Source organism: Thermobia domestica, chromosome 6, assembly GCF_964235325.1.
Source record: "Thermobia domestica chromosome 6, izTheDome1.hap1.1, whole genome shotgun sequence".
Lineage (NCBI taxonomy): Eukaryota > Metazoa > Arthropoda > Insecta > Zygentoma > Lepismatidae > Thermobia > Thermobia domestica.
The window spans coordinates 115,808,915-115,836,161 of NC_137459.1; the positions used below are offsets into that span (position 1 = coordinate 115,808,915).

Here is a 27,247-nt window from a genome sequence, read left to right on the forward strand (position 1 = left end):
AGCTGAGAAACCAAAGTTTTTTTGGAGCAACTACTTTGCTGTAATTTTGTATACCTTTATTATAATAATTAATGTTAGGATTTTGATAATACCTAAGGGCCTCGGTGGCTTAGTGGTAGGGCGTTCACCTCTGGTGCATTGGGTCCTTGGTTTGATCCCAGTCCGCGACAAATGAGCTTTGTGATGGACAAACACCGTGTGCGTGTTTTTTTTTTTTCGGGGTTCTCCCGTTTTCTCCCACTTTCTTCATTTCACTCATTTCTCATCATCACAGTCTCCTTTAGCCTAGGCGGCGGAACCGTAGGACGTAAAACTCAAAGATTTCATTTAATTTCATTTGATAATAGCTGATGCAGTTTTCATGTTACTACCTTAGCCAAGTTAATTACGCGATTTCTATTTTGCTGAATAATTTGTTGTTAAACCATGATTTTTTTTTAAGACAAAAAGTGGTTGATATTAGTTGATTTGGTCTTTTTGACATTGTGATAAGTTAGCTTGAAATATTATGTTGAGGAATAATTCATTAACATTTTTGTCAAATTTATTTTATTTAAACCATAAGTTAATCAATATACTTTCCATTGCTGTTTACGATTTCCTCCCATCGTTTAGTAAGTTTTTCGATGAATCTGCAGTAGAAATCTGGTCTTGACTCTAAGAATATATCCAACCAAGCCCTTGATTCCACGTCATTATTGGACGATACATTGCGCAAAGCAATTAAAAGAGATGAAAATCTGACTGCGGTCAAATCTTGAAAGTATGGAAGGTGAGACCGTGCCCATTCTAGTTTTTGAATCGCGTTTTTCGTTACATTGCGTTTTCTGAGTAACGGCGTTGTTGTGTTGCAGAAAAACGCCATTTTGTCTGTTCGGTCTTTTTTTCCTCAATTAGTTCGTTAAGTCGGTGCAGTTGTTTAATATAGAGCTCCTCATTGAGTGCTTGGTGCCCTCAAGCAATTCGTAATGAATTATGCCTTTCCAGTTCCACCATACGCATAGCATGGTCTTTCGAATATGGTCTTGTTTTACTCGCAGAGTTGCTTGTTTGCCGTTTTCGCTACTTCATATACGTAAAGGCATCATTTCTTATCACCAATGACAACGCCGTAAAGAGAAAGCTGGTTTGTAACAATGTGTTGAGCGAGCAAGCTGGTTGCAATTGTAGATCGTTCGATTTTTATTATTTTCGTCTAAATGTTTGGCACCCAAGTACCGAGTTCCTGAACCTTACCGATTGAGTGAAGATGGTCCATCTGCTCCGCCAGTTTTCTGGTCGTTCGACGTGGGTTTTTGTGAAGACTGTAATTCAAGAGTTTTTTTTTTTTTTTTTTCTTCATCGAACTCAGCTGGTCGATGGTGTGAGATGCTTCCTTGAGATTAAAATTCTCAATTTCGAAGCACGAAAATCAACGTCGGGCAGTAGTGCAAAATATTGCGTCTTTTATATACACCACAAATCTCACAAGCAGCTTCGGCTACGTTAACACTTCGATTAAATGCAAAACGGAAATGGCGTCGAAATTGTTCAATTTTATCCACTTGACGTTCCATATTAATTCAAGGAAGAAATTGAAACCATTCGAATATCAATAAAATTAAAAGATGAAAACACCATCTTACAGAGCCAACAATTCTATTTAAATAACATAAATCAATTTGTCAATGAATGCGTTGTATTTCTGTGTACATTTTTAAATTTGAAAGTAAAGCACTCACAAATCATTCCTCAACTCAGTATTTGGAATTCACAAATATGTAAGATTTTTTGTAGTTTATGTTTTAATAATGGATCCAGCGTTATTACTATTTTTCTTCAAGCAGCTCTGTTATTCTTTTCAGTTTATTAATAGTTTTGTGCTTTATTAGATTATCTCGTTTTTCCTTTGATATATGACTAGTCTATTGTATATGAGGTTGTCTCGTAACTACCTTTTATTTTGTCTAAATTGAGTACCTGTGCAACATTTTTCTCAGCCAAAGGCTAACTTCTTTGCGATGGTTTTGCCTTCTACCAGGGGAGACATTTTAGAACATGTTTAGTTCTGTTTTTTTTTTTTTTTTTTTCCTCCTAATTTTCGCCTCATAGTAACATAACTTACTGTTTGTATCAGTCTTTGAAACGTTCTCATATCAGATTTTATTTATTTTTATTTTCTTTTAATTAATTACGAAAAATGTTTTGTTAATACCTAGCCACAAACCATACTTAAGGTAATAGAACACTTCAGAAAACATAATTACTATAAGACTTTCAATCAGCGATGTAGCCAGCAAGTTCTTCTAGGAAAGCAGGCCGTTTTGCATGCTTCAAACCTAAAGTTTCCTTTCTGGGAATGAAAATAAATACCTCACCATACATATTAGGTTAGTGCAAATGAAATGTCCGCTTCAACTGAGTAATTTCGGGGGGGAAAAAAATCAGATTTTGGTTAAAATAGTTGCCGTCTGCAACCACATAGTTTTGTCATTGCACATCCAATGATTGGATTTCGTGGCGAAAGAAGTCTTCAAGCTATGTTATACCTCCCGATCATCAGAGGATGCCTTCCCTTCCAAGAAGTGCGCCGTCCAACATGAGAATACCATTTCTGTCTGGTTGCGGACAAATTTGTTGTTCATTTCAGCACTGTAAGGATCTGCATTGATGGTTTCACTTTATCTCAATGAAATGATGAATCACCCCCTCCATAACCATCATATCAGCAACACCACCATCTGCGGGTGGAGGGGTCGTTGATTACGATCCAACCTTGTCCTGACCGTTTACGATTGTCATAGAAATCCATTTTTCATCTGAAGTGACAGTCCGATGCAGGAAACTTTCCCGGTTATTCCTTAACTTAGAGAACTGCATCACCTTCAGGCGTGAATTGTTAACCGGTGTCAACTCATGTGGTACCCATGAGTCCAACTATTTCACCTTTTTGATTGCACGGAACAACCGAACGATAGTGGTATGTCTTAACTCATCTGCAGTTGTATGAATATTTCGAGAGCCCACTTCCACGGTGTTCCCGAGGAGCATATTTGGATATGATGTTCTGCGCACAAGTGAGTCCATTTTGCAGTGGTGTCACTGGAATGAAATGAGACACACCAATGAAGAATGATGCGCTCATTCTTCATTCCTGCCTCAAATGCGTTTTTTTTTTCTTTCTTTTTCGAGGGTGAATTCGCAAAGAAAAATCATTCACGCACTTTCATAGGACCTAGTTCAAAAACGCACTGCTTCCTGACTGGGTACTCCAGCATATTTGCTGGACGTGTGCTGAGTTTGTGACGTTAGACTCGTGACCTTAGTCCATCCCTGTGTTGTGTTGTTGAGGTCAGTTTCCCACCGGACGTCAAAGTGGACATTTCTTTAGTACCAATCTAATACAACATAGTACATTATTATTATTATTATTATTATTATTATTATTATTATTATTATTATTCAGGTTGTAGAGGAAGAACGTACCAATGAGATGTTCATGGGGTTAAACAAATTGTTTATGAAAATGAATGAGTTAGTCCGTCTTCGTATGGGTAAAATGGTAAAAGAAATAGTAGTAGAAAAGCTTGAAAAATAAGAGTAAACTCATAGATACTGTTGTGCGGTAGTATAGTAATAAATTCGCAACTCTTTGCACATACGGTCCCGGGTTCGACTCCCGGTGGGGACACTCGGTCGAAAAGTGTAAAACGCTTTTTCAGGCCTGCAACCCTGAATGAGGTTTACCTGGGTTTTCCTTATTCACACCAGACAAATGCCAGGGTGATACCTAACTTATAGGTCACAGGCCGCTTCCTTCCTTCCCCCATCCTTTCTTCTTTCCCTTTCCCTGGATTGTGTGCTCGCCGAGGAACATCATCCCTCAAAACGTGACAGGCTAAATGGCCTTATATGCCGAAAGCCCAGAAATCGAAATCCTAACCTAATCCTAATGTTTGCACATAGTTAGACAAATAAGAGAACTAAGTGGATGGTTATTTCAGTTCTGTTAATTATTTTAATATGTTGACGTTTTGTAAGATTTTTATGTCCTATAATAAACATTCTTTCATTTGCTGTATTAAACAAGATTAATCAAACATGTAACAGACATATCATTTGGGGACAAGAAATAGCTTCGGGGACTGGAAGCTCCATCTATCCTTCCTGGAGCTACACCCCTGGCTTCATCTGGCTGTTTTTTTTAACAATTTTTTTTTTTTCTTTATGGGGAAAATACATAAAATCAAATTCTAAATTTATTACGGTACCCAGACTTTCAAAAGATGTGCTGTGGACAGATATAATCCAAATACAAAGAAACTAAAAGTTAAAAATTATTCTTCGTTCTTTGACAGAACCTTATTTTCAGTTTAAATATTCCAGTCACTCTCCTGAAAAGTTGATAATTTTGAGTTGTGTTAATTTTCAATTGAGCAATGTGAACTTTATGTTGGACAATACTTTCTGGATTTTCTTGATTTGCACGTACTGTCGTGTATTTACAATTAATGCTCACTGCCTTGTGTTTATCACGCGTTATCCAATTGAGCATATCCCTTCTGGCTGACCATTATTAATTGTGGAAAAGGGAATTTCATTTCAGTATTGTTTATCAACTTTCTACCAACTATTTCATTATCGCCGTCTTTATAAAATCAAAATTGTTTCGTTTGTTACGTAAGATTTTACCCCGTCTTTCCCCAATTATGTTTGGTTGATGTTTCTGACGAGTCTTCTCCATAATGCCCTGTCCCAGAATTATTTCCCTGTTAGACCTTTCTCCCTGAAGTCATTCTTAACCATACCTACCCATTTCCCTGCTTTTCCTGCTATTCAGTTTCATTCCATCACTCTTCTTAACACAGCCATTTGTTCTTCTCATTAAATGGTCATACAACTGTAGTTTTCTTTCTTCAGTCTTAGATATCTCTACAACCTTTGTTGTTCCCTTTACTCTCTGATTCCTCAGTCCCTCACTGTTTATCCCACACATCCAGTGTAGCATTCTCATTTCAGTAACATTCGTTTTATTTGCTTTCTTTATTGGCCATGTTTCTGCTCTTTAAATCATTGCTGGCTTAGCTGTTTTGTAAACACCCCTTTATTCTTTATCATAATTATGTAGTCGCAGTACGTCACCCACTTTTTCCTATGTATCCATCCCTCGTGCATTTTGTACTTCCACGTCCAAATCACCATTCTTGGGAACAGATGGTCCTAAACATTTAAAATTCTTCACTTCCTACAATTCATCTTCCAGCTTTGAGTCTCCATTTCTTTCTCAGTTAAACTTGAGATATTCAGTTTTCTTTCTACTAATTTTTTAGGCCTTTATCTTCCAAAGACACTTCAACTTTCTACTTTCCTTTCAACTTATTTCCTGTTTGTGTTGCATGGTACAAGATCATCAGCAAACATCATACGCCAGGGAGCTTGATCCCTCACATCTTAAATTCCATAAGATCCATGGCAGTGTTGAAGATGTAAGGGCTTAAGACTGAACCCTGGTGTAATCAATCCAATCTGAACACCAATGTGATTTGATGTGTTAATTCCACACTACTACTTACTTTCATCATTGCTCCTGTATACATACATATCTTAGATTATCCGCACATATTTCTCAGGTACTTTTTTTTTCCCTCAGAGATCTCCCTACTTCCTGATGTGGTACTCTGTCGTAGGCCTTTTTCAAATCAACAAAGACCATATGCAATCCTTTTTGTTTTTCTGAAAATAAAAATTGCGTCTGTTGTACTCTTCTCCGGCATAAATCCAGATTATTTTTCTAATGATGTTTCCTCCCGTAATCGTCCATCTACAATTTTCTCCCAAATCTTCATCGTATGTGACATTACTTTTCCAGAGTCCTGTACGTCTCCCTTCACCGTGAAAATGCACACAATAACACTATCCTTCTATTGACTTGACATTTTCCCCCCTGTTAATTGATTTTCTGCTTTGGATCTATACAATATTTATATCTTTTGACCCCAAAGTCTTCCATGCTTCTACAGGTATGTCATCTGGACGTATCGCTTTTCCTGTCTTCATGATGATTAACGTTTTCTTACTTCACAGCTTTTCTTAGTGTTGCTCCTAGATTTGGTGTTCCATCGGTGAAAAAATTCTCTTGATTTTCTTACATCTATAAATTAATTTAAAGGGAATCATATCTGTAAAAGTACGTGGAAGTGATGTCTATTTCATGGTTAAAGTGAAACTTAATATACAGGATGTTACGAAATGAATATCAGGATTTTAAGTCTTTGTAGTATTTATTACAATTAACTTAAAATTATAAATAATACATCAAATGAAAGAGCAATTCAAACAGTTTTTGGTTCGAGTGTTCAATATGCGCGTTACACGGAACACATCGAGTCGATAGGCGAGAAAGGCCCATAAACCTTCCGCTGGAATATGACACAAAATACATTCAATTTAGGGGCGTCTCGATGCAACTGTACCATCTCGTGAGGATTTGCTAACCCCCAGATGCAAACATTATGAGTGTTCACATCGCCACTTAGGTGGAATATCGATTCATTACTGAAGAAGACACGATTGAGAAAATCGTCATGCAGCAACATTTGCAAAGTTGGCACATAAACCCTAGTCTGTAGGCTTTAGACGTTGTAGCAACTGCAAACGATAAGGATGTAATTGTAAGCGTCTCCTTGAACTTCTCCACACAGACTGTTGCACTGTAATTACAGATTCAGTCTTTGTAAAATGTAAAACACAAAAAGCTTTCTGCTCTCTGGTCGCCATCTTTGGTACTAGCTCTTTCTAACGGCAGACAGGGAACAGTGCATGCACAGGTGTGCGTACAAAACTGTTTGAGTTGCTCTTTCATTTGATATAGTATTTATAATTGTAAGTTAATTGTAATAAATACTTGAAAGACTTAAAGCCCTGATATTCATTTTGAAACATCATGTATTACAAACATAAGTCATAATTGTTAGAATTGCAGAAATGCAGAATTCTCTGTAGATGGATTTTTCCGGTAGCTGTCGCTGGGTTCTGTAATCCAGCTACCTCGGAGACGAGATCGTGGACTATTCACCCTTAACTTCGGTTGATTGAAAACTTAGGGTGATTCGTTAGCTACAAAAGTAGTTGCTTCTGCGCTTCGTAACTTCGGTGTTTCGTAAGGACATAGAAATAAAATTAGTTTGTAGATTAGTTAATACAGAATAAAAAGTATTGTTGCACACGTAGTCTGTAAGTTGCTGAAAGGAAACATTGAAGGTAAGTTGGGAGGGGAAACAAGTAACGTTAGATCCTGTAAGTTCCTATCCTTTTCTTTTCCTTTTTTGCATTCAAGAAATGAAACGTTCGAAAGCATGATTAGAGAATTCTTTAACAACAACAATAAGAGAAAGAAATTTATCAAACTTAGTAAAGTGCGTTTGTGTTGTTCATGATGTGAGTCGTAGAAATATTATGCATTAGAAATGTTTTGCATGTGTCTGATTATATTTATGTATTTTAAAATTGTTGATTTGCAGTGTCTATTTAGACGGTACACTTGATGTAGAATCCTAGTGTATGTGTGTGTGTGTGTATAGATAGATACAGGTAAGATAACGGAATCTCCCTTTGATTGGGGATCATCTGTAAAGAAATTTAAAGTTTTTATGTCATTATTTTTCACCTTTTTTCTTTTCCTCTCTCTCTCTCTCTCTCTCTCTGGTTATTTTCATTACTATCCTTTCATTTAAAAGTAGACTTTGAAGTGTCATCAGCAATGTGAACTGGTGTTTTTTGAAATTGTAGGGGGCACGGTGGCTCAATGGTAGAGGGGTTACCTCTGGAGCGTGGTGTCCCTGGTTCTATCCCCGCCCAAGTAAGTTTGTAGGAGACAGCATCGGTCTTAGGATACTCCCGTTTCCTCCCACATTATCATTCCATCGTTCATTTTTATATAATAGATTACAGTTGAACTCTGTTACAGCGTATTTGATCGAGTGCAAACAAAATTTGATATGCATGATTCCCAAACCTGTTTTGTTTTCAGTAGTACTCTGTTCTGGTGATAAACACACATTTTAAGCCAATTCTGACACTAGGCACATACTAATAAATACGATTAAAGACAATAATTATGATCACATTAAGGTTATTATTTCAATCCGTTTTGAAATATATTTTTTGAGGTGGACGTTTTTGGGTTTTATGAGTTTTTTATGTGGGTTAACCCCCCCCCCAAAAAAAAAACGCTGGGGAAAATTCCAACAACCCTGTATACAAGGTTTCATGCTCGTACACACAGGGACTGAAAAGGAATTCTTTCTCTTCATGTGCATCCGCCATATTTTATTGGTGCAAGTGAATAATACAAAGCAACCTAAAAGGTTCTTTTCGTTCTTGATTCGTCAGAAACCGATAGACTTAACAGCGCAAGGTATTCAGCGTTAGCTCTCGAAGTAATCTCCACCCCCTCCATGTTGCAGATGCCATCGTTGGGGACGGGATGAAACTGAGAGGGCTGCTTCATTTTTCATGCATGCATCACTCATCATCCACATGTTCTCACATGCCCTCTTAGCGCGAGTACAACTGCTGGACTCGCGGGTAGTTGGTGGGAGTCTTGGGAAGTGGATGGTCCATAGACATCTTTCTCCATCTACGGTGGACATGCATCCATCCCGGCCTGCTGTTGTGTATGTTCAGTGTTCATGTTGTCTGGTGCCCGAGTCTTTGAATATATATATATAATCCACACGTTTTGTTTTCCTGTGGGGTGTGAGGGTCTATCTTCTCCGTTCGACAGTTTTTTTTCTTTTATTTGCAGTTCTTCTTTTTCCGGGGCCAAGCGTTTCCGTCAACTGGAATAGTTTTTCTGCATCCTTATTCCCCTTGATCGCGTCGGCTCCACGCTGATCCTATGGTGAGGGCGTGCTTATGGAATAGACAGGAGAGTAGCATAAGTTATCTTCGCAAGCGCCCCTGTGTGAAGTTGCTGTATTCACACAGAGTTTATATTTGTAAGTGTATATTTAATACCATTTTTTTATGGACACTAAAATCGAATTCGGGCTCACCTCGTAAATAGCCCAAAACAAGCAAGAGCGAGACAAACTCTCAAGTTGTAGATAGTATGGAAAAGACAAGTATGCCGACGCCTGTAGTCCTATTTCTTGTGATTAAAGATGTTGATAGTGCAAATTCTGAAGCTAGCCGTCCGAATGCTATTAAGAGCTTGTTCCCTTTCCTTATCAACAAAGTTATTACTTATAACGCCGAACAGGTTAAAGTTATCAAGAAAATACGGAATGGCACTTTATTTGTGGAAACTGTCGACGAGAAGTAAACAGCGAAATTACTCAAATTTACTACCATTGGACCAGTGAACGTGTCAGTAGAACTCTATCGTCTACTGAACGTCTCTCGCAGTGTGATATCATGTTGGGATCTCCAAATGCCACCGAGGAGGAGATTAAATAAGAACTTGTTGACTAACTCTCATCAAAAGTAAGAAGTCACATGAACTCGTTGCTACTCAGTCACTGATCTTTGCCTCGTTTGTCTACAGTTCCGGACTACGTGAAGTCTGGTTATTACCAACTTAAGGTCCATCCCTTTATTCCCACTCCCCTGAGCTACTTCAAATGTGAACATTTAGGGCGTACCAGCTCGTCATGTAATGCAAGTGCTGCTCTTTGTGTGAATTTTGGCCGGGGTAGCTATAATGCGGAATATTGTACAGTAACTAAGCCATTTTGTGTCAACTGCAAAGGCGAGCATTCTACTTGGTCTAGGATTGTCCAGTCTTTCAACGTGAGAAATGTATCCGAGAGCTAATGGTTGTTGATCATCTCTGGTACCAATGCTAAGTATCCCTTCCTTGCATTCTGTGTCCTTCAACTGTTGCAGCTACTTCTTGTAAATCTGTGGCAACCCAGACGTCTGACGTTTGCACCCTAGCAGATTTTGTTCCCGACAAAAGTCAAGAAATTTAGACCCTAGTCACATCAACCAGTAAACCCCCCAAGATCCCACGTGTTTCTGTTAGTTTTGGTCTTCGGCAAACTCCAGGTCATCACCTCAAATTATACCACCGGTCTAAAACTTAGCCAGCATATGCGCCGGCTCAGTGATACGGTTCTTACCCCGTAAAGAACAAAATATACACCTGTTCGTAAGCCACCTGCAATTTCGTGGTAAGGTCATGTCAAACAATCTTTGTTACTATTATTACTATTTATTATTATATATTTTCTCTTGTTACTATTATTACTGTTTATTATTTATTTACTACTTATTGTTAATATTCTATATTTGGTATTCTCATACATTTTTTCTTTTCAGTTTTATTAATTTTTTAGCAGTTTTTTGTTTCTTATATTTTGCCATATTTGTTCTTAAATTTTATTTATGACAGTCCGTGTTAATCGTGGGATAGGGACAAGTGACCTCGATGCTAGCGTCCCCATTAAATCTTAGTCAGTCAATCGAAGTAATTTCCATCAGCATCCACCACCTTTTGCCAACGTTTCTGCAGCTGCACAATGCTCTGGCGATAAGACTCAGGGGTCTTGAATTCAGTCAGAGTACGTACCGCAGGTCTGTTCAGTGTTGAAGGTCTTTTTACGTAAGTAGTAATCCAGTGAGTGGAACAGATTGTCATCTATGGTACTTGGTCCGGCTAACATGATGATGGCACATTGTTTCCCAGCCAAGCTGCAGCATGGTATTCTTGGTTGTCGTCACATATGATCTCGCGTTGTCGCACACCTTTGCGATTAACTAACACTAGCTCATATTGCAATGCATGTTGCGCACGTTGCAATTCCTGCAAATACAGGTCCACAATAATAGTGCAGCCTGGTGGTTGGAACTCGTAATGCACCACTTCGCGACTAGTCCACCGGACACAGAGCATTATCTTGTGTGGTTCCAATATGGTCTTGAAGTATGAGGCATAGGATCACGTGGTGAAAAGCAATATCTGATACGCATGGGAGTGTCATACTGGACTTACTTTTCGTCACTCGTGAGCACTCGATCAAATATGGGTGTGTTGCCGTGCCGGGCATCAACGACAAACAAGCTGCAACACCTGTTTCTTGTTGACTGCCTAAAGTGTGTGGGATAGTCACTTGCTCAACTTGTACTTCTTTCTTTCCTGTGCGGTGCAGGTGAAGTTTGTTTCCTCGGAAACCAGGAAGTATTCGGCAAGTTCACCATAAGTGTGACGGCTGTCCCCCTCTATGGTTGTCTTCAGGCCTTTGTCATCCAACACTTGTGGTCGTCCACCACAAAGCTTATCCCAAAGACTTAGTTCTTCCGATCTGAAATTCTGGAGCCAATGCTTGGTGATGCGTTCGTTTATGGCATCCTCTCCAAATGCTTAACGTATTCGAAGACTTGATGCTGCTGCTGATAAGGCCAACTTAGTCACACGGTAAACAATCGCGAACGAACTGCTTCGATACCTCTTTTTCTCTTCCATACTGGACGAGTTGTGATTGCTGTGTGCGCGAATTGGTTTTGTATTGGTGCAGCTCAGTAGTCACACTAACCCCTATCGCTTTTCCGAAGCGTAAGCAACTTCGTTTCCCCTCTGTGAGTGCTTCATCAAATGGATGTCAAAAGCGCCAAGCACCTCTTTGGTTACCTTGTATATTTGTAATATCTAAAGCAAGAAGAGATCATATACTAGAATTTCGTGTGTTATGTTCAATGAAGGAAAATTTTCATTCTACGGAAGAATATATTTTTCCTCCAACGTTTGCACTATTTGTCAGTTCCATGGAGTCAAAGCGCGATGATTGATAGCTATATAACTTTTCTGATATTTAAATTAAGCCATTGATGATATCGATCCTATTCTTGAGCCTTTGACTACGATGCATACGACGTACATACCTTATCCGTTTGTTTTGGTATAGTAGTATACATAATCCACTGTAAAATATTGTCATTTGACTATCTTTTAATCTATACTGGAAGATCGTCCTAAACCACTTACCAGTCTTTTGCAAGGTTGCAGTTCTGGATTTCGTGACTTTAGAATCTGAAGAAGAAAGAAAAATAAAAACACATTCAGTATTTGATATGAGAAATGAGCACAAGAAATATTATTTTGCAGAAATGATAGATGGTTAATAATAATAAAAAAAAATACCTTCAGTTTTACATGGCATATTATTATTGTATTATTCTTGTAATACGTACATAATTTTTAATCATGCAGTGCACTTACAATTCAGTTATGTATTTTCAACTAGCAAATGGTCCACGTGTTACTCATCCATATCTTCCATATACCAGGTTGGTTCTAAAGAAGTGTCCGTTTTTACGTCTGGTGGGAAATTCACCTCAGCAACGCATCACGAGGATGCACTAACAACACAAACTATGTACACTTCCAGGAAACAGGTTGGGTACCCAGTCAGTCAGGAGGCAGTGCGTTATTGAATAGGGTCTTATGAAAGTGCACCGTGAAGAAGACGCAGTTGCAAATGATTTTCTTTATGAATTTAAACTGGGACATTTTGCACAGCAAGCCGCAAATAAAATAATTAACAATAGATTTGGGAGGAGAATGGCAAAAACGCAAACGCACCATTCTCCGTTGGTTTGTCAAATTTCGTTCTGGTTACACCATTGTGAAATAAACCCCGTGAGCACGGACCAATATTATACTTGGATGAACTGTATAGGAATATCTTGGAAATGAACCCTCGGAAAAATGTTCGTGCCTTTGCAGACGAGTTAAACATACACCATGCCACTGTCGTTAGGCGGCTCCGTGCAATTGGGAAGGTGAATAAGTTGAACTCATAGGTACCACATAAGTTGAGATCAGCCAATAAGAATCGCCGTCTGAAAGGTGTTGCAGTTCTCTGCGTATAAGGAATAACAAGAAAAGTTCCTAGCACCGGATTGTCACTTCAAATCAAAAATGGATCTGCTATGTATGACAGTCGTAAATGGCCAGGACAGTGGTTGGATCGTGGTCAGTGTCCAAGATTAGGGTGACCAGATTCTGACAAGCGAAAAGTAGGACACAATTATAATAGTATATGAAAGTTTACTGCGTCGGCAATACGCATGTCCTTCTTTTTATTTAATGTTAACGTTAAGTTAATCATTTATTTTCGTTGAAAAGTATTAAACAAAAGTATTCCAGGATTTCAACACAACTACAAATGCTTTGAGGAATGACAAAGTGGTTTATTTTTATGAACGTATAGTGAAACTTCGTGTTAGGCATATATTTTTTAAATTTTATTTATTACCGATTTTGAGAGCGCGGTATTATTTTAAGGAATGAGAAAATTTAGACTGGCACGAGGGAACTTCTACTTAATTTGGTTAGCATCACTGTAATAAGTTGAAAAGTAAACTTTTCCTACTTTACTGATATCAACAAACCCTTCTCAGTAAAAGCAATGTATTGCAAAACAATAGTTTGTTGATTGTTCTTCATCCCTACTCTTTTGAGGAGTGTTAAAAAAACACAGCAGTTCATTCAAGAAAAGAGTGCCTGTGATTCAAAATGTTGTGAATAAAGAATGAAATATTAAGATATTGAAAATAAGTTAACTCAGGACATTTTAAAAAAGGACATTTCTCGATTTTCTAGGCGTCTTCGCAACACGCAGGACAGCTCTTTGAAAAACTAATGTACTACGAAAATTAGTACATCCGGTCACCCTATCCAAGATAACTTACAAACCAAACTTGTTAGTTGCTGATATTTTGGTGTATGGTAAGGTTGATCTATTATGTTTTTCTTGAACGAGGTGATACCTTCAGTGCAGATCGTTGCAGTAGTGAACTCCATGAAATGCACCGCAAGCGTCCAGCAATTGTCAACCGACAAGGTGGCCTAGTATTGTTCTACAGTTCTCGCTCACATGTCCTCAAACGAACTTGCAGAGGCTCTCTATGAGTTACAGTATGAAATCCTTTCTCACTCACCATATTCTCCAATATTTTTCCCACAATTACCAACGCCTCCTGCATGTCGATTACTTCTGAGGGAAGACATTCCCTGATGAACAGACGGTGTAACGTTCGATTGGGGACTTCTTTGCGTCACCGACTTCGCATTCCTTTCACCGCGGAATCCAGTCGTTGGCTGAGCAATAGCAAAAATGTGTGGTTTCAGGCGCGGCAGCTTTTTTATTAACCCGATTTTTTTTTTTTTTTTTTTTTTATGTTTGAAGTGACGCATTTGGGGGTGACATTTCAAAAGTCAGGGCATATCTGAGAATTCTGGTGAGAGCATACCTGGGAATTATACACTGTAAATGCCTTACGCATCCATTAGACATTGATGAAATATGCATTTTTGGATTCCGTGTGCATGTCTTCCTTTACACTGATATGGACTGCAAGTTCATGGTTTCTTGAATTCGAAAGTGGTGTTGAGATTTAGTTTTTCCACGATTTTGGGCAGCCATGACTCTCAATCTATGTTCTTTTCCCCACAGGTCCATATGAACTTTTTTTTTCTTTCTTGTGATGAGAGGAATAACTTGTTACAGATTGACAATATACTTCATTAACACGTTATATAATATTTGAAGCAACCTCTCATTTTTCCAAAGCAATTTTTTTCATCGAATAAAGGTAACTTTAAAATGTACTTGTAATAATAATAATAATAATAATAATAATAATAAATTTGATGACAGAGATATATTCACTAGTTTTTCAACCAAGTTAAATATTTTAGCACTTATATTTCAATAACTGGGTTAATATCAAATAACAGATAATACAGTGGTATTAAATATCTGAACATAATAAAACAAAAATCACCTTTACCAATAATTACAGCTATTGTAGATAAGTGATAGACTTTAACGGACTGTAACTTAAAGACACTGCTGTTTGGGAAGAAAGAAAGAAAAAACATAAATAAAATGTTGCTATGTTCCTTTATTAATAAACATAAAGTTCATGCCAAAATATCACCCCCGATCGTTGTCGGTAAATGTCAAGCATTGGTTGAATTGACATGAAATGACCCTCATAGGTTGTGGGGTAGTTTCTTGTTCTAAATTAATGTCTTAAGTGTGTTGATAATAGATCAAAATGGGATAACTAGGGCAGAAAATAGATTAATAACAAGAAACTATATAATACTGCCACGCTAAAATCCTTCGCAATAAATATTTAAGGTAAAGGGGACGCTCGCATGCGAATTACTCGTGCTAAGTGTAAAGTTCTCATTGAAAAACTTCTGACTTCGACTATTTAAAGAAGTTAAATCTTCGGAGCTAGTTTAAAAATCCTGCTTGGACCGATTTGGACATACGATTGGTATTCTGTAGCTGACTTTTTCAACTTTGATTATTTCTAATTTATCAAGTTAAATTTGTCAGCATCTATATTATTCCAAGTCGTTTCTTGTGTAACTTTACTTTGGTTTTGAATTTTTCTTTACTGTCAAAGAATACATTCTTAACTGGAGAAAATCTACCAAGACAGTAGAAACAAATATACTTTTATTAGTAATGAAAACAACCTCAAAGCAGTTTCTTTCATCCGCATGCTGTTATATTGTGTAGTGCTGTTAATCATTGTTAAAATATTTCACTAATTGATACCTTTTGTACTGTTTGTGTTAGTACTAAGATCATGCATGTTGGTTGTATAGTTTTTGTTTTGCATGAATTATTTGTTACTATAATTTAATCACATTTTTCAGCGATGCAACCATCCGATGTTACATTAGACGTAGACGCCGCAGCACAGAAAACCCCAGAAATGACTAAACTTGCCTTCTCCCAAGAAGCATTGAAACTATTGGTACGTATGTTTTACATTAATTATATTGCGTTTAAGAATAACACTGTTGATCATAACTACGGTCATAGTCGGGTTACATTTTCGTTGTATTTCGAGCAAGTAGAATGGTAAATGTTTCCGACGTGTTCCTCATTCGTGAACTGTCAAATTAAAGGGTCTAATCAAATTAAGCGACAAGCACTTAAAATGGAGAAATGATGCATTGTAGTTAACTCATGATAAATTCTTACCTTTTGACTTACAATACACTTCACTGGAGTTTATCAGAGTAGTGCGACGAACCTATTAGAAGTACATACCGAACTAAGATAACAGGTTAAATTCAGGAATGGACATAGCACAAGTATCATTCAGGCATAGTGAAAGAAGTAATAGGTTAAAAGAATATGAGTTTTATGTTTATTCAGTATAAATAACATTTGAGTAGGTAAAAGATCTTATGAATCTTTATAATGGCATCCAAGAAACCTACAATAAAGTTAATTTGATAAACGTATATGAGCAACCCATTGCGAATATTCCCCTGTGTTTCTACAAAGAACATAAGAATTGACGAGGATTTACGACATTACATACCGTTCAAGTTCTTTTTACGTAATTTCTTAAATGTGTACTTCGTTTCTGAACTGAAAGAAAAAAATAGATTCATTTAGACTGTAACATCTAATTCACTTTGTTTTTCTGATATCATTCTCTTTGCAAGAGTCATCACAAAACTGCAAGATACGAAGAAAGTATTTAATATGAAGAGTAAAGAAATCACGTTAAAATGAATATAGAAGACACGAAAGTGATGTTCAGCAAATTCATCACTAGTCGAAGATTAAAGCTAAAAATACAGACTTAGAACAACGGATATATATTGTCTACTCGAAACAGATATGTGATGTTCGTTACATTAAAGAATACATTAATAGACACATTAAGCTGGAATACATTTGGAATAGGCAATATTAAAAGCTAATATACAGATGTGTCTGAAGTTTAAGTGAATATATTACAGGGTGTTTCAAAACAACACCGACAACGTTTGGGAGGTGATTCCTGAGACCAAGATAAGACAAAAAGTATAGACCAACCTGGGTGCACAAATGCTTCCTTTCGGAGTTATAGGCTGCCGAAAAACATTAAAATAATAATAATAATAATAATAATAATAATAATAATAATAACTTTAAAGGTCCATAGCTCCAAAACTATGGGACCTACCGTAGTCGGGTCAGACTTCACTTAGGAACTAATACGTAAGCTATCCAAAAATCCATGTTTCAGAATCCTAAGGTCCTCACGCAACAATTTTTATAGAGGCAGTTTGGCTACAGACGTATAATTTGAAGTACTCATCAACTACCTCTATAAAAATTGTTGTGGAAATACCGCAGGATTCTGAAACATGGATATTTGGATAAGACACATACTAGTTCCTAAATGAAGTCTTGACTCGACAACGGTACCTTGAAAGTCTTTTTAATATTTTCGGCAGCCTATAACTCCGAAAGGAAGTATTTGTACACCCAGGTTGGTCTATACTTTTTGCCTATCTTGGCCTCACAAATCACCTCCCGAACGTTGTCGGTGTTGTTTTGAAACACCCTGTATATTTATGGATCGATGTAGACACTGACAAAATTAGACACTAACCGTCTGCGGACTATATAATGAAACATGGATTTGAGTGTTACAAAGAAGAACAGTAGAACTACTGTACATTTGTGTGCCAATATACATATATATTAACACAAATACCCTACCTTGTAAGCAGGTACAGGAGAACCCACTTTAACTCAAGAAAATCAAATGAAAACACTAGGTCAGTACTATATTAAACAAAAGCTTATGACACGAACAGAAAAGATTTAACAGTACCATTGATTATTTTGGTCCCAGCTGAGACTAGTGGTTTAGAACAAATTTGCTGCAGAGAAATACATTCAAACAAAGTAAATACCTGGGTAAAATCGATACAAAATTCAGTCGAGCCTCAAAATGGATATATTAAAATTCTCTCCTTCCAAGGTACTAAAGTAGGATTTGGGGTCTTGGTGGCCATGGACCCACTCGAACTCAAAATTTAAAATTAGAATATCCCCAGCAGTGGGCCTTGAAGGGAAAAGAGCGATAAGCGATGCAACTGTTCAGATAGACAACCAAGCATATGACCTTTGAGTTTGTATTGTTGCGTATCTTTATCTTTCAGCATAACAAAGGAAATAAAAGGGAAACGCGCAAAGACTTACTGTTTAATCCAAATATTAACTTCATAAAAGAAATCCTGTTAAAACTAACACACACACACACACACACACACACACACATACATATATATATATATATATATATATATATATATATATATATATATATATAATATGTATTCATTTAACTCATTTGCATGTACTTAATAAATAAGCATTTTTTCTCAACCTGTTTTGCCCAGTGTTACGTGCTATCATTTATATATAAGAAAAAAATACTCTCATGTTATCCTTTGTTCGAAAACTTAGCAACTACTAGCAGTATTTCAGTGGACTTGTCAAATATAGGAATTAATTAATATTTGCTACAGGAAATACATTTTTCATCATCATTTCCAGATGGAACCAAACTAACCAATAACATTGCTTAATTGTTTCTTTGCGTATACTAACCTTTTATTTGAAATATTACTCACTAATCTTCTAATTTTAAATTTTTGAGTTTTATGGATCCTTAAGCCATCAGAATTTTGGAACCTACCTTTAGTAGCTTGAAAAGTAGAGCATTTTAGTTAATCCATTTTAGCGCTCGAGTGAATTTACTGTCTGTTTTTATCCAAGCTTGTACTTCGTTTGAATGTATTTCCGTGCTTAAATGTGTTTTGGGCATCGGTCACAATTAGAACCAAACCAGACTATGTTAAATCTTTTCTGGGCGTGTCATAAGCTTTTGTTAAAGATGCAGCAATAACAGATTACTCATTTCAATTTTTAAAATTCACCTGGATCCCTCGGCCTCCTGCAGTCTGGGTTATTGTCATCCCTCTTCTGCTACTGCTCCGTCGAATCTCCAAAAATCCTTTCCTAGTGGTACCTACTGTATGTCTTGTCCAAATTTCTAGTTTCTAGCTTAAGCTGTTTGGCCTGAACGTTGATCGGTCAGACACTCACTCAATTAGGACTTTTTTCAAATATATATATATATAATATACACAGGCCGCTACTAATGGGGAAGGAACGTGCCCCGGACGTGTGGTTGGAGGGACGCCGAATTTCATGTTTGCCTCGGGTGACATAAACCTTCTATGAATAAGGAAAATAAAATGTCCAGGAAGTTGACAAGCCACTTACGTCAGACCTCAATTTCGACTTTACACGTCGCTAGTGCTACGTTTGTTGTTCAATAGTAACGCAAGTCGTTAGTGCTCCACAGATCACGAACGTGTACCTTTTAAATGATGAGTATGTGTCTTGTAACTGCATGCCCAGTAGCGGCGTTGGACGTTAAAAGTAGGGGACGGGGGCAAGACATGATCTGAATATTTGTATATCAATGTTAGTTTTCCTGGTTGTTTCTAATACTTTGACGAAGGGTTGTATAACTAATAAGATACTATCTTTTTCAGTTAAAATGCCGTATATCGTATTTCACATTTTATTAAATAAATTGACAAGAGCAAGGCAAGTAGGTACTAGACATTTCTACTCTTAAACAACGAAGGTGTAAGAAGAGATTTGATTTGTTGTTCATGAACATCTTAACATTCTGTCTGGAAAATTGTGTGATCAGATTATTTAATAAATTGAAAAACAAATAAAGATAAAATGTAATATTAATCATAGTAATGACTAATGAGGCTTGTTTTGTAAAAGTTACATTATTGAAGCTGTCGATTAATGAACAACTTTTATTTTTAATTCCACACATTGCCATTAAATGTATGTTATTGCACTTAGAAAATGAAAGACAGTAAATACTACAAGCATTTGCTACGACACTTCAAGAAATTCGTAATTGCAATATTAATTGCTTTGAATTGCAATTAAAATGCAATTTTTGTGGCTTTCTTAACTCCACGGGAAGACAAATAACCAATACGTACTCACGCAACCGCAAATATTATATGACACCATTTTTTTTTTTTTTTTTTTTCATGTACAACTACCACATATAAAAACTTTACGTTTCCAAATGAAACTATATACATTAAGGAGTTACTTCAAAAAAGTGGAGGGGTAACTGCCCCCTCTTGCCCCCCTCCTAATCGCCTCCCCTGTGCATGCCAACAGGTCCACATTTCTCAAAAATGAGGTTAACCGTTAGAATAATGTAAGTGCTCATTAGAGCCATTAATATTAACGTTAATGCCTCCATCGTACAACTCTTGGCGTAATAATATGACTTTAACAACTTTATACATCAGGCTCACCTTGTTAAAATTAGCCAAACGAACATGAAAACACCACGCTCTTTGTTAGTGTCAATGCGTCCCTATATTCTCACGAACATAATCCGTAATATGGATGTGCTGCCTGACGTGCCCAAGTTAGTTACTTTGTTGCAGCTGTTGTTTATCTGTTATTCATTGCTAGTCTGTAAAGTATTCCTTACATTAATATGCCCTTGTCCTTGATAGTCATTGCATATTTACAAGTAGTATGTGCATTACTGTTAGAAGATATTAAAAAAAAAACTATATTAAACCTGCTACTTAACGGTTCATATTTTTATTTTACAGTACATAAACTATTATTATTATTATTATTATTATTATTATTATTATTATTATTATTATTATTATTAATAATAATAATAATAATAATAATCCAGCATAAAAGTTATCAAGTGCATCACATTGGCAACGAGCGACGCATATTTTAACTTCATAAAAATTATTTTCTCACGATTATCTCGGAAACTACAAATGATAACTTATCTTAATTATATCGTCTTATTTATCTCGGTGTGATATAGGCCTTAACTCCATTTCACATACTTTCGAGAAAATAAGCAAAACGCGTTTCTATCATTTGAGACATTTGATTTCTCACCCTCCCTTCATGCTGATGGGTGTTAAACTTGAACTTTAACCCAATGGGGAATGCGATTATTAATCTCAGCGACATCGTGGCTATGGATTCGACACTAATATCGGTCGTTTTTTGTATAATTTTTATGTCTGCCCCTCCGACTCCCTCTAGGAGTGGTAAGGGGATTTTGCGCATACTGGAACCGAATTTAGAGTTAAACGGCGTCAAAACTGCCACCAGTTAGCTTAGCGACTTCAAAAACTAATGACTTGACACTAATATCGGTCGTTTTACATGTTACCATTTCACCCCCCATTGTGCTAATGGGGGCTTAAATCGGACTCAAACGGCGTCGCCTATTTAAGCGACACTGAAGACTATCGGCTCGATGTTAATATCAGTTGTTTTCGATCATTTTTATGTTTCCTGTCCCTTCCCCAAAAAGCGCTAGGGGGACCTTACCCCAACTGGGAGCTGACCTTGGACTTACAGGGCATCAAAATTGTTAGCAGTCAACAGCTTAAGAATTCGACACTAATATCGGTCAGTTTCAATTATTTTTACATGCCACCATTCCCTCTGCAGGAATACTAATGGGGGATGAATTTGAATTTAAACTGCATCGCAAGTGTCACTATTTATCTCAGCGACCTGGAAAACTACGTATGCGACACTAATATCGGCCGTTCTCGATCGTTTTTTATATGTCACCCCTTCTACTCCCCTAGGTGTGCTAGGGAATGTTACCTTCACTGGGTAGTTGAACTTGGACATAAAGTGCATTGGAACTCACCAATCAGCTCATGGATCCCGAAAACTATGGATTCAGTATCGGTCGTAGTTGACCATTTTTATGTGTCTCCTCTCATTTTCCGCTAGGTGTGATAGAAGGTAGAGGATGTTTCCGCTATAATATTCCTTTTCCAGACTGTAAGTAATAATGTGTACCAAGTTTGGTTAAAATTGCTCCAGGTGTTCCAAAGTTACGCTAGAACATACACACACACACGTATCCATTTTTATATATGACGCGTTCCATCTCAATTCAGGAAGGTCAAGAAAAAATGTACCGGTGGAATAATGGATTTTTTTTTTTTTTTTTGTTCAGTTCCTTGTGGAACATTAAGAAACCCATATTTTTTTTTTAATTTCTCGAAAAAAATTTTCTACTGAGATATTGCCTCAAGTTCATTGTTGGTAATTGCTGAAGACCATAAAGTAGTATTTTGTATTACTTTTGACGAAGCATATCTCAGCAACAAATTAACATAAAGATTTTTTTTTTTTGGTCTAATAGATAATTGTGTGTAGTTTGTGATGTCAGAAGGTTATTCCCATGTCTTGTATACAGGGTGTCAAAAATTGTAGCAACTTTAGAAAAAATGTCGAAAATTACACGATTTCGGAAATTTCCCCCTCTTTTTCGTAACAATATATATATATTTGTTGTTTAAAACTTTGAGTAGGCATGACTAGGTTCTTTAACACAAAAATACTTTAAAGAGGTTGTGACTGTTATTTTAGCAGTAACAACAACGAAAAGTTGGCCGTTTTCGCAAAGTCCGCCATATTTAGACGTCATTTTCTTAGAAAACGTATTTTCAAAAAATATAATTTTTCAGTATAAATGAGCTATGTATGTGTTCTAAAGGCTCACCAAGTCTTATGTTCGACCACGCACTGGTTTAGATTTTATGGCTAAAAGTTTCCTCCGAAAAATTGTGTTCGCGAGGCAAGTCGCGGGATATTGAAATTTGACGGAAGACGATGCTTCGGTCACCGATAATTCATTTCTCACCTTTGCGAAGTTCGCAGAACATGTGCTGATATAGTACATTAGTTACCATCGTTAAATTATATTGATCGAAAAACAGAAAAGGACAACATTGATTCCCAAAATAAGATCGACTATGAACACTGCTGCACAGACGAAATCTATGTTAACCATCCAGTAATAACGCAATGGAACAATTTGTGTATAATGGAATAATATGCTAGTATGCTTACAAACACAAATGTTTATATGCAAATATAAATACTTACCACTAGTGTGTCCTCCATGAAAAGCGACGAATGGTTTCCTCAGTATCAAAAACACTTATTTTGTGTGATCTTCCTGTGCTGCCTACCGGTACAGGTGTATTAGCGACTTTTAAAATGTTTGTTAGTGGGATAGAACATGTATTTTCTTCCTTCGTGTGCTCAGCGGGAAATCTATAACCTCCACAAGGCTCATGCGGTAACATAAACATGACAGTTACATCACGAAACTCATAGTTTATCGTTAAAACTTCTGCCACCCACCATTCATTGTCATAAAGACAAGTAACAAAGCAACCAGACTTAATATCATTTAACTGCACAAAGCCATCCCCAACATACTTTGTCCCAATGTTTTCTGGCTCATGGAGATCATGATTGATTGTGCGAGATAAGTATATTTTGTTGTCCTGGGAAAGCAAACTATGACATTTCTGAATACCTATAATAAGACGAACCTTTTGCCACACCGACACTTTCTGTTTTCGAAAATCTTCCACATCTGAACTTCGTAATAATATAATTTTAATTAAAGGTACATAATCTTGCACAGTTAATGCAAAATCTTGTGCATTCTTGATCACTTCAGTAGCGCTTTTGCTGAGATTGTGATGTGTAGCAAAATGTTTTACAAATTCCCCAATGCCATCACAGGTCCTTTTCCATGTCCAGCTGCCGTGAAAAGCCATTTTTTTAAATTTATACGAGTGATTTTTCAGTTCCTGAAACTGAAATCGGTTCTTGAAGTGGCTAGCTGCTCCATCGGACACAACTGTCAACTTCATTATTTCTGGTTGGCCTGCCAATTTAACGTGCTCCACAATTTTTTTTCATAGCGTATATAGCATGGGCGGTGTCATGTACTTTATCGTCACTAACAACAGCGTAGGATCGGGTTTCATTGCCACTGTATGCAACTGAGGTGAAAATTGAGATTTGGTTGGATTGCCAGTGGTAAGTTTGTATTTCCCCAGGCAGTATTACAGACCAATTTTCTGCAAAATCAACGTGCATTACGGAATAACTACTATCGTCACGCACCTTAAGTTTTTCCGTAGCTACAGCTTTCCTTTGAATTTCCTTCACTTCCCTATGCACAAGAACTTTAACTGTGACTGCACCAATGTACGCGACGAAACTTTGCAGAGGGACGGTTTTCATTATAAGATCATTGTTTTCCCAAACTGCATAAGAAACCTCTTCTGTAAGGTATTCTTCCAATTCCAGAGAAGCGATGTATATTCCTTCTATACCAGGGCAATCGGCACATTCTTGTAGCTTGCAACTTTGACTGTCAATTGAGCATACCACAAGTGAAAAGATATCCTGGAACACTTCTTCTTTACTAGTTTTTTTGTTTCTCAGATTATTTAAAGCAATAACGGCAAGTTCGAAGTTCGCACAGCAGACACAAACACAAAAGCCTCTATAGGGTTGGGGTGGGCCGAAATGGTTTGCGGCCAACCTATTTCGGCCGCAGGCTATAAAATTTTGAGTGGCTCATTTTCAATTCTGAATTTTCTCTTCTAAAGATTTTATATATTTCCTTGATTGACCGTGTTAGGTATAAGCTTAACTTTCTTTGTCTTAATACCATCTTCTACCACAGTGACAACGTCGCTTTAGTTTGGGCTTTGACGGGAGCAGTCAAATTCGTCACATAGATAATACTTCAAAGCTCTTTCAACTGTGTTCTCATCAATTGGATGGCCACAGTATGGGTCGAGATTTCTGTAAATTCCTTTGGTTTTTAATACTGTTCTTGACTTGTCAATTAAATATTTTGTCACGGAAGGGAATAATTCTAATGCCTTTGATCTGGAAATGGAAGTTGGTATTATCGTAGCCAATCGTACCTTTTCATTGTAAGATGTTGTTGCGCTAAAGCCTTTATTGATATTTTCCCATGCTACACATGCAGAACACTTAACGGGACTGACTGACGGGTGGTTTTAGTAGGTGTAAGGTCGACGTCGTACACTGAACGTACTGTTTTTGCTACAACTTTTTCAAATTCTTGAGACAGTTTACGACGTTTTTTTTGACGCATATGACATTCGTTGGTGACTTTTGAGACTTGTCGGTGGCACAAGGGGACTAGTGTCTATTCCCATTACTCGTGCGGCCAAATTTAAAGAATTTGTGAGAGCTGCAGGATCTTCATACCTCTGCTCATCAGTACCAGGTGATATTGCCGTGGGAGTACTAGGCTGAATATTTGGTGTGGATGGTTCAGGAAGGTCTTCTCTTGCACTTAGATAATACTCAACACACCTCGAACACAAAGTATCAGCATCCGAAATAAGAAGTTGAGGATCACAGCGTTGAATTACACTAACCAGTCCTAACTCGCCAGCAGAACGAAATTTTCTTGACTTTGGTTGATAAATCACTTTTTTGTGCCAGTTTGCATAGTCCGCACATTTTACACGGTATTATGTAAACGTACTCAATTATGAAGAATTACGATAAAAATAGGACCGGTTAACAGCTTAAAAACGATTGTCTAAATACATATATTTGTGAAAGTATGCAAGCTATTTAGTCACTTCCACACAATGCAACCAATGTTTTCACTGAAACGATCCCTTTTTATTTTTTTAAGCAATGACGTAGTTTCAAAGGCCAAGAACGCCCGAGTATTTTTCCTTTCAAGATTTATCTGTAAACTCTTCCTCGATAAAACTATTAACCACGAAGAACTGAAAATTACACAATCATATGCACGAGAGAGACTGAAATTCTACAAAGCACTATGTCAACAACTTTGTGTACATGCTGTGTCCTAGCCACACTGTACGTTTACATGCTCTCACGATTACGTAAATTAATGAAAATTCCAGTCTTAGTTTAAATTTTACGAGCCCGTATAGTCGAAAACACAAGTTCTTCAAAATGCGAACCTTAAGAACGTATTCAGTTAACATTCGAAGGCACCACAAAAATTACGATGAGAAGTGAATGAGCAGCAAAACTAACCACCCACAGCACACTCCACGACATTCACACTCGAAATGATCTGCTTGAGAATGCGTTTGCAAGACGAAGTGCTTTCTTTAGGACTTCGGGAATTTCCCAATCTTTACAGTCAAAACCAATGACTAACATTTAAAAAAATCCCGATTTTGCAACCGTTGGGTAATGGCCTCTATTTAACGAATGTCTCGTTTTTTGTTAATAAAGGGTCCACAGAATATTGTATAATTTATTTTTCCATTGAAACATGTTGCATAGAAGTGGTGGCCTCCGCTTGTTTGTGGAAAACTAAAATCAGTTGGAATATAGTAACAACAACAACAACAACTCCATAGCACGAAGCCCTGAAGAGCTTAAGCCGGCCAGACAGCTTTTCGCATGGGTGAGACGTGGTCCCCGCCTCGGCTCCCACAGTTGTATAACCTGGCTTTCCAAACCAGAGTCCGCTACCTTTCTATTCAGATAGCTCTCCAGTTGTCTTTACGATGCAGGGTCAACACCGAAATTTTTGAGCACCCGGGAATCGAACCCGGCACTGCTCGCACTGAAAGCGAGCGCGTTACCGACTTGGCCACGCAGTATAATAATAATCATAATCGTCATTATTATTATTTTATTTATGACCTTTCAGCATAGGACGGAGTTACGAAAAATGTTGGAAAGAAGTACATCAGGACTTAGTTTTAAGGCACCATCCCGGCATTCGACTGGTGTAGATAACGATAATTGGAAAATATGTAGAGTTGGAAACTTCTGGTTCGAATACATGGCCTCCTGGATAAGAACTCTCTACCTCCTCCTCCTACTACTGGAAATAGCAATTTATTACTATAGTATTATTAGGAAGAGGATGATTTATTGATTGATTTTGAGTTTAGCACCCGTTCAGCACCGAGGCTATATGAAAGTTGGACCTACTGATTAACGTGGAATCCAAACTACATGAGTTCCCGCCGGAAATGGAACCCTCCCCCATAGGTGCGTACGCTAACCGCTTAGCCACGAAGGAGCTCGAGGAGGAGGGAGGGACATGGTAACTAATGTATCAGCATATGTTTTGCGAACTTCGCAAAGGTGAGAAATGAATTATCGGCGACCGCAGCATCATCTTCCGTCAAATTTCAATATCCCGCGACTTGCCTCGTGAACACAATTTTTCGGAGGAAACTTTTAGCCATAAAATCTAAACCAGTGCAGTAATTTAGAACATTATTACCTAAACTAAATTACAGCTTCGTCTAATTTTGTCTATTACATCCTAGTGAATAGGAAATTGTTCATATTCGGCTGTTTCGCGCATAGTCATTTTATAAAGAAAGTAGCCTTTGACTATTGAAATTCTCCTTTTCCCTTCTCAGCGAAATTTTCGAAAACGCTGAAAAACACAAATAATTATTATCTTAATTTTATTTAAATTTGTATACCGAATTTCACATCTTCAACTCAGGTGAATCTTCTTATTA

General features: G+C 37.2%; 1 protein-coding gene across 6 annotated transcripts in view; it reads left to right on the top strand.

Moving 5' to 3' along the window:
• LOC145688160 (small glutamine-rich tetratricopeptide repeat-containing protein alpha-like) overlaps positions 1 to 27,247 on the top strand; it is a 140,854-nt gene that overhangs the window by 80,419 nt on the left and 33,188 nt on the right. For 4 of the 6 annotated variants that reach the window (XR_014131848.1, XR_014131849.1, XM_081761985.1 and 1 more), the window contains one exon: positions 15,662 to 15,762. The exons of the other annotated variants lie outside the window; for them this stretch is intronic. Coding sequence is in view for 2 of the 4 variants with exons in the window: in XM_081761985.1 (XP_081618111.1) it covers positions 15,662 to 15,728 (67 nt within the window). In the remaining 2 variants the exon portion in view is untranslated. The remainder of the gene's footprint in view (positions 1 to 15,661; positions 15,763 to 27,247) is intronic. 6 annotated transcript variants of the gene reach the window in all.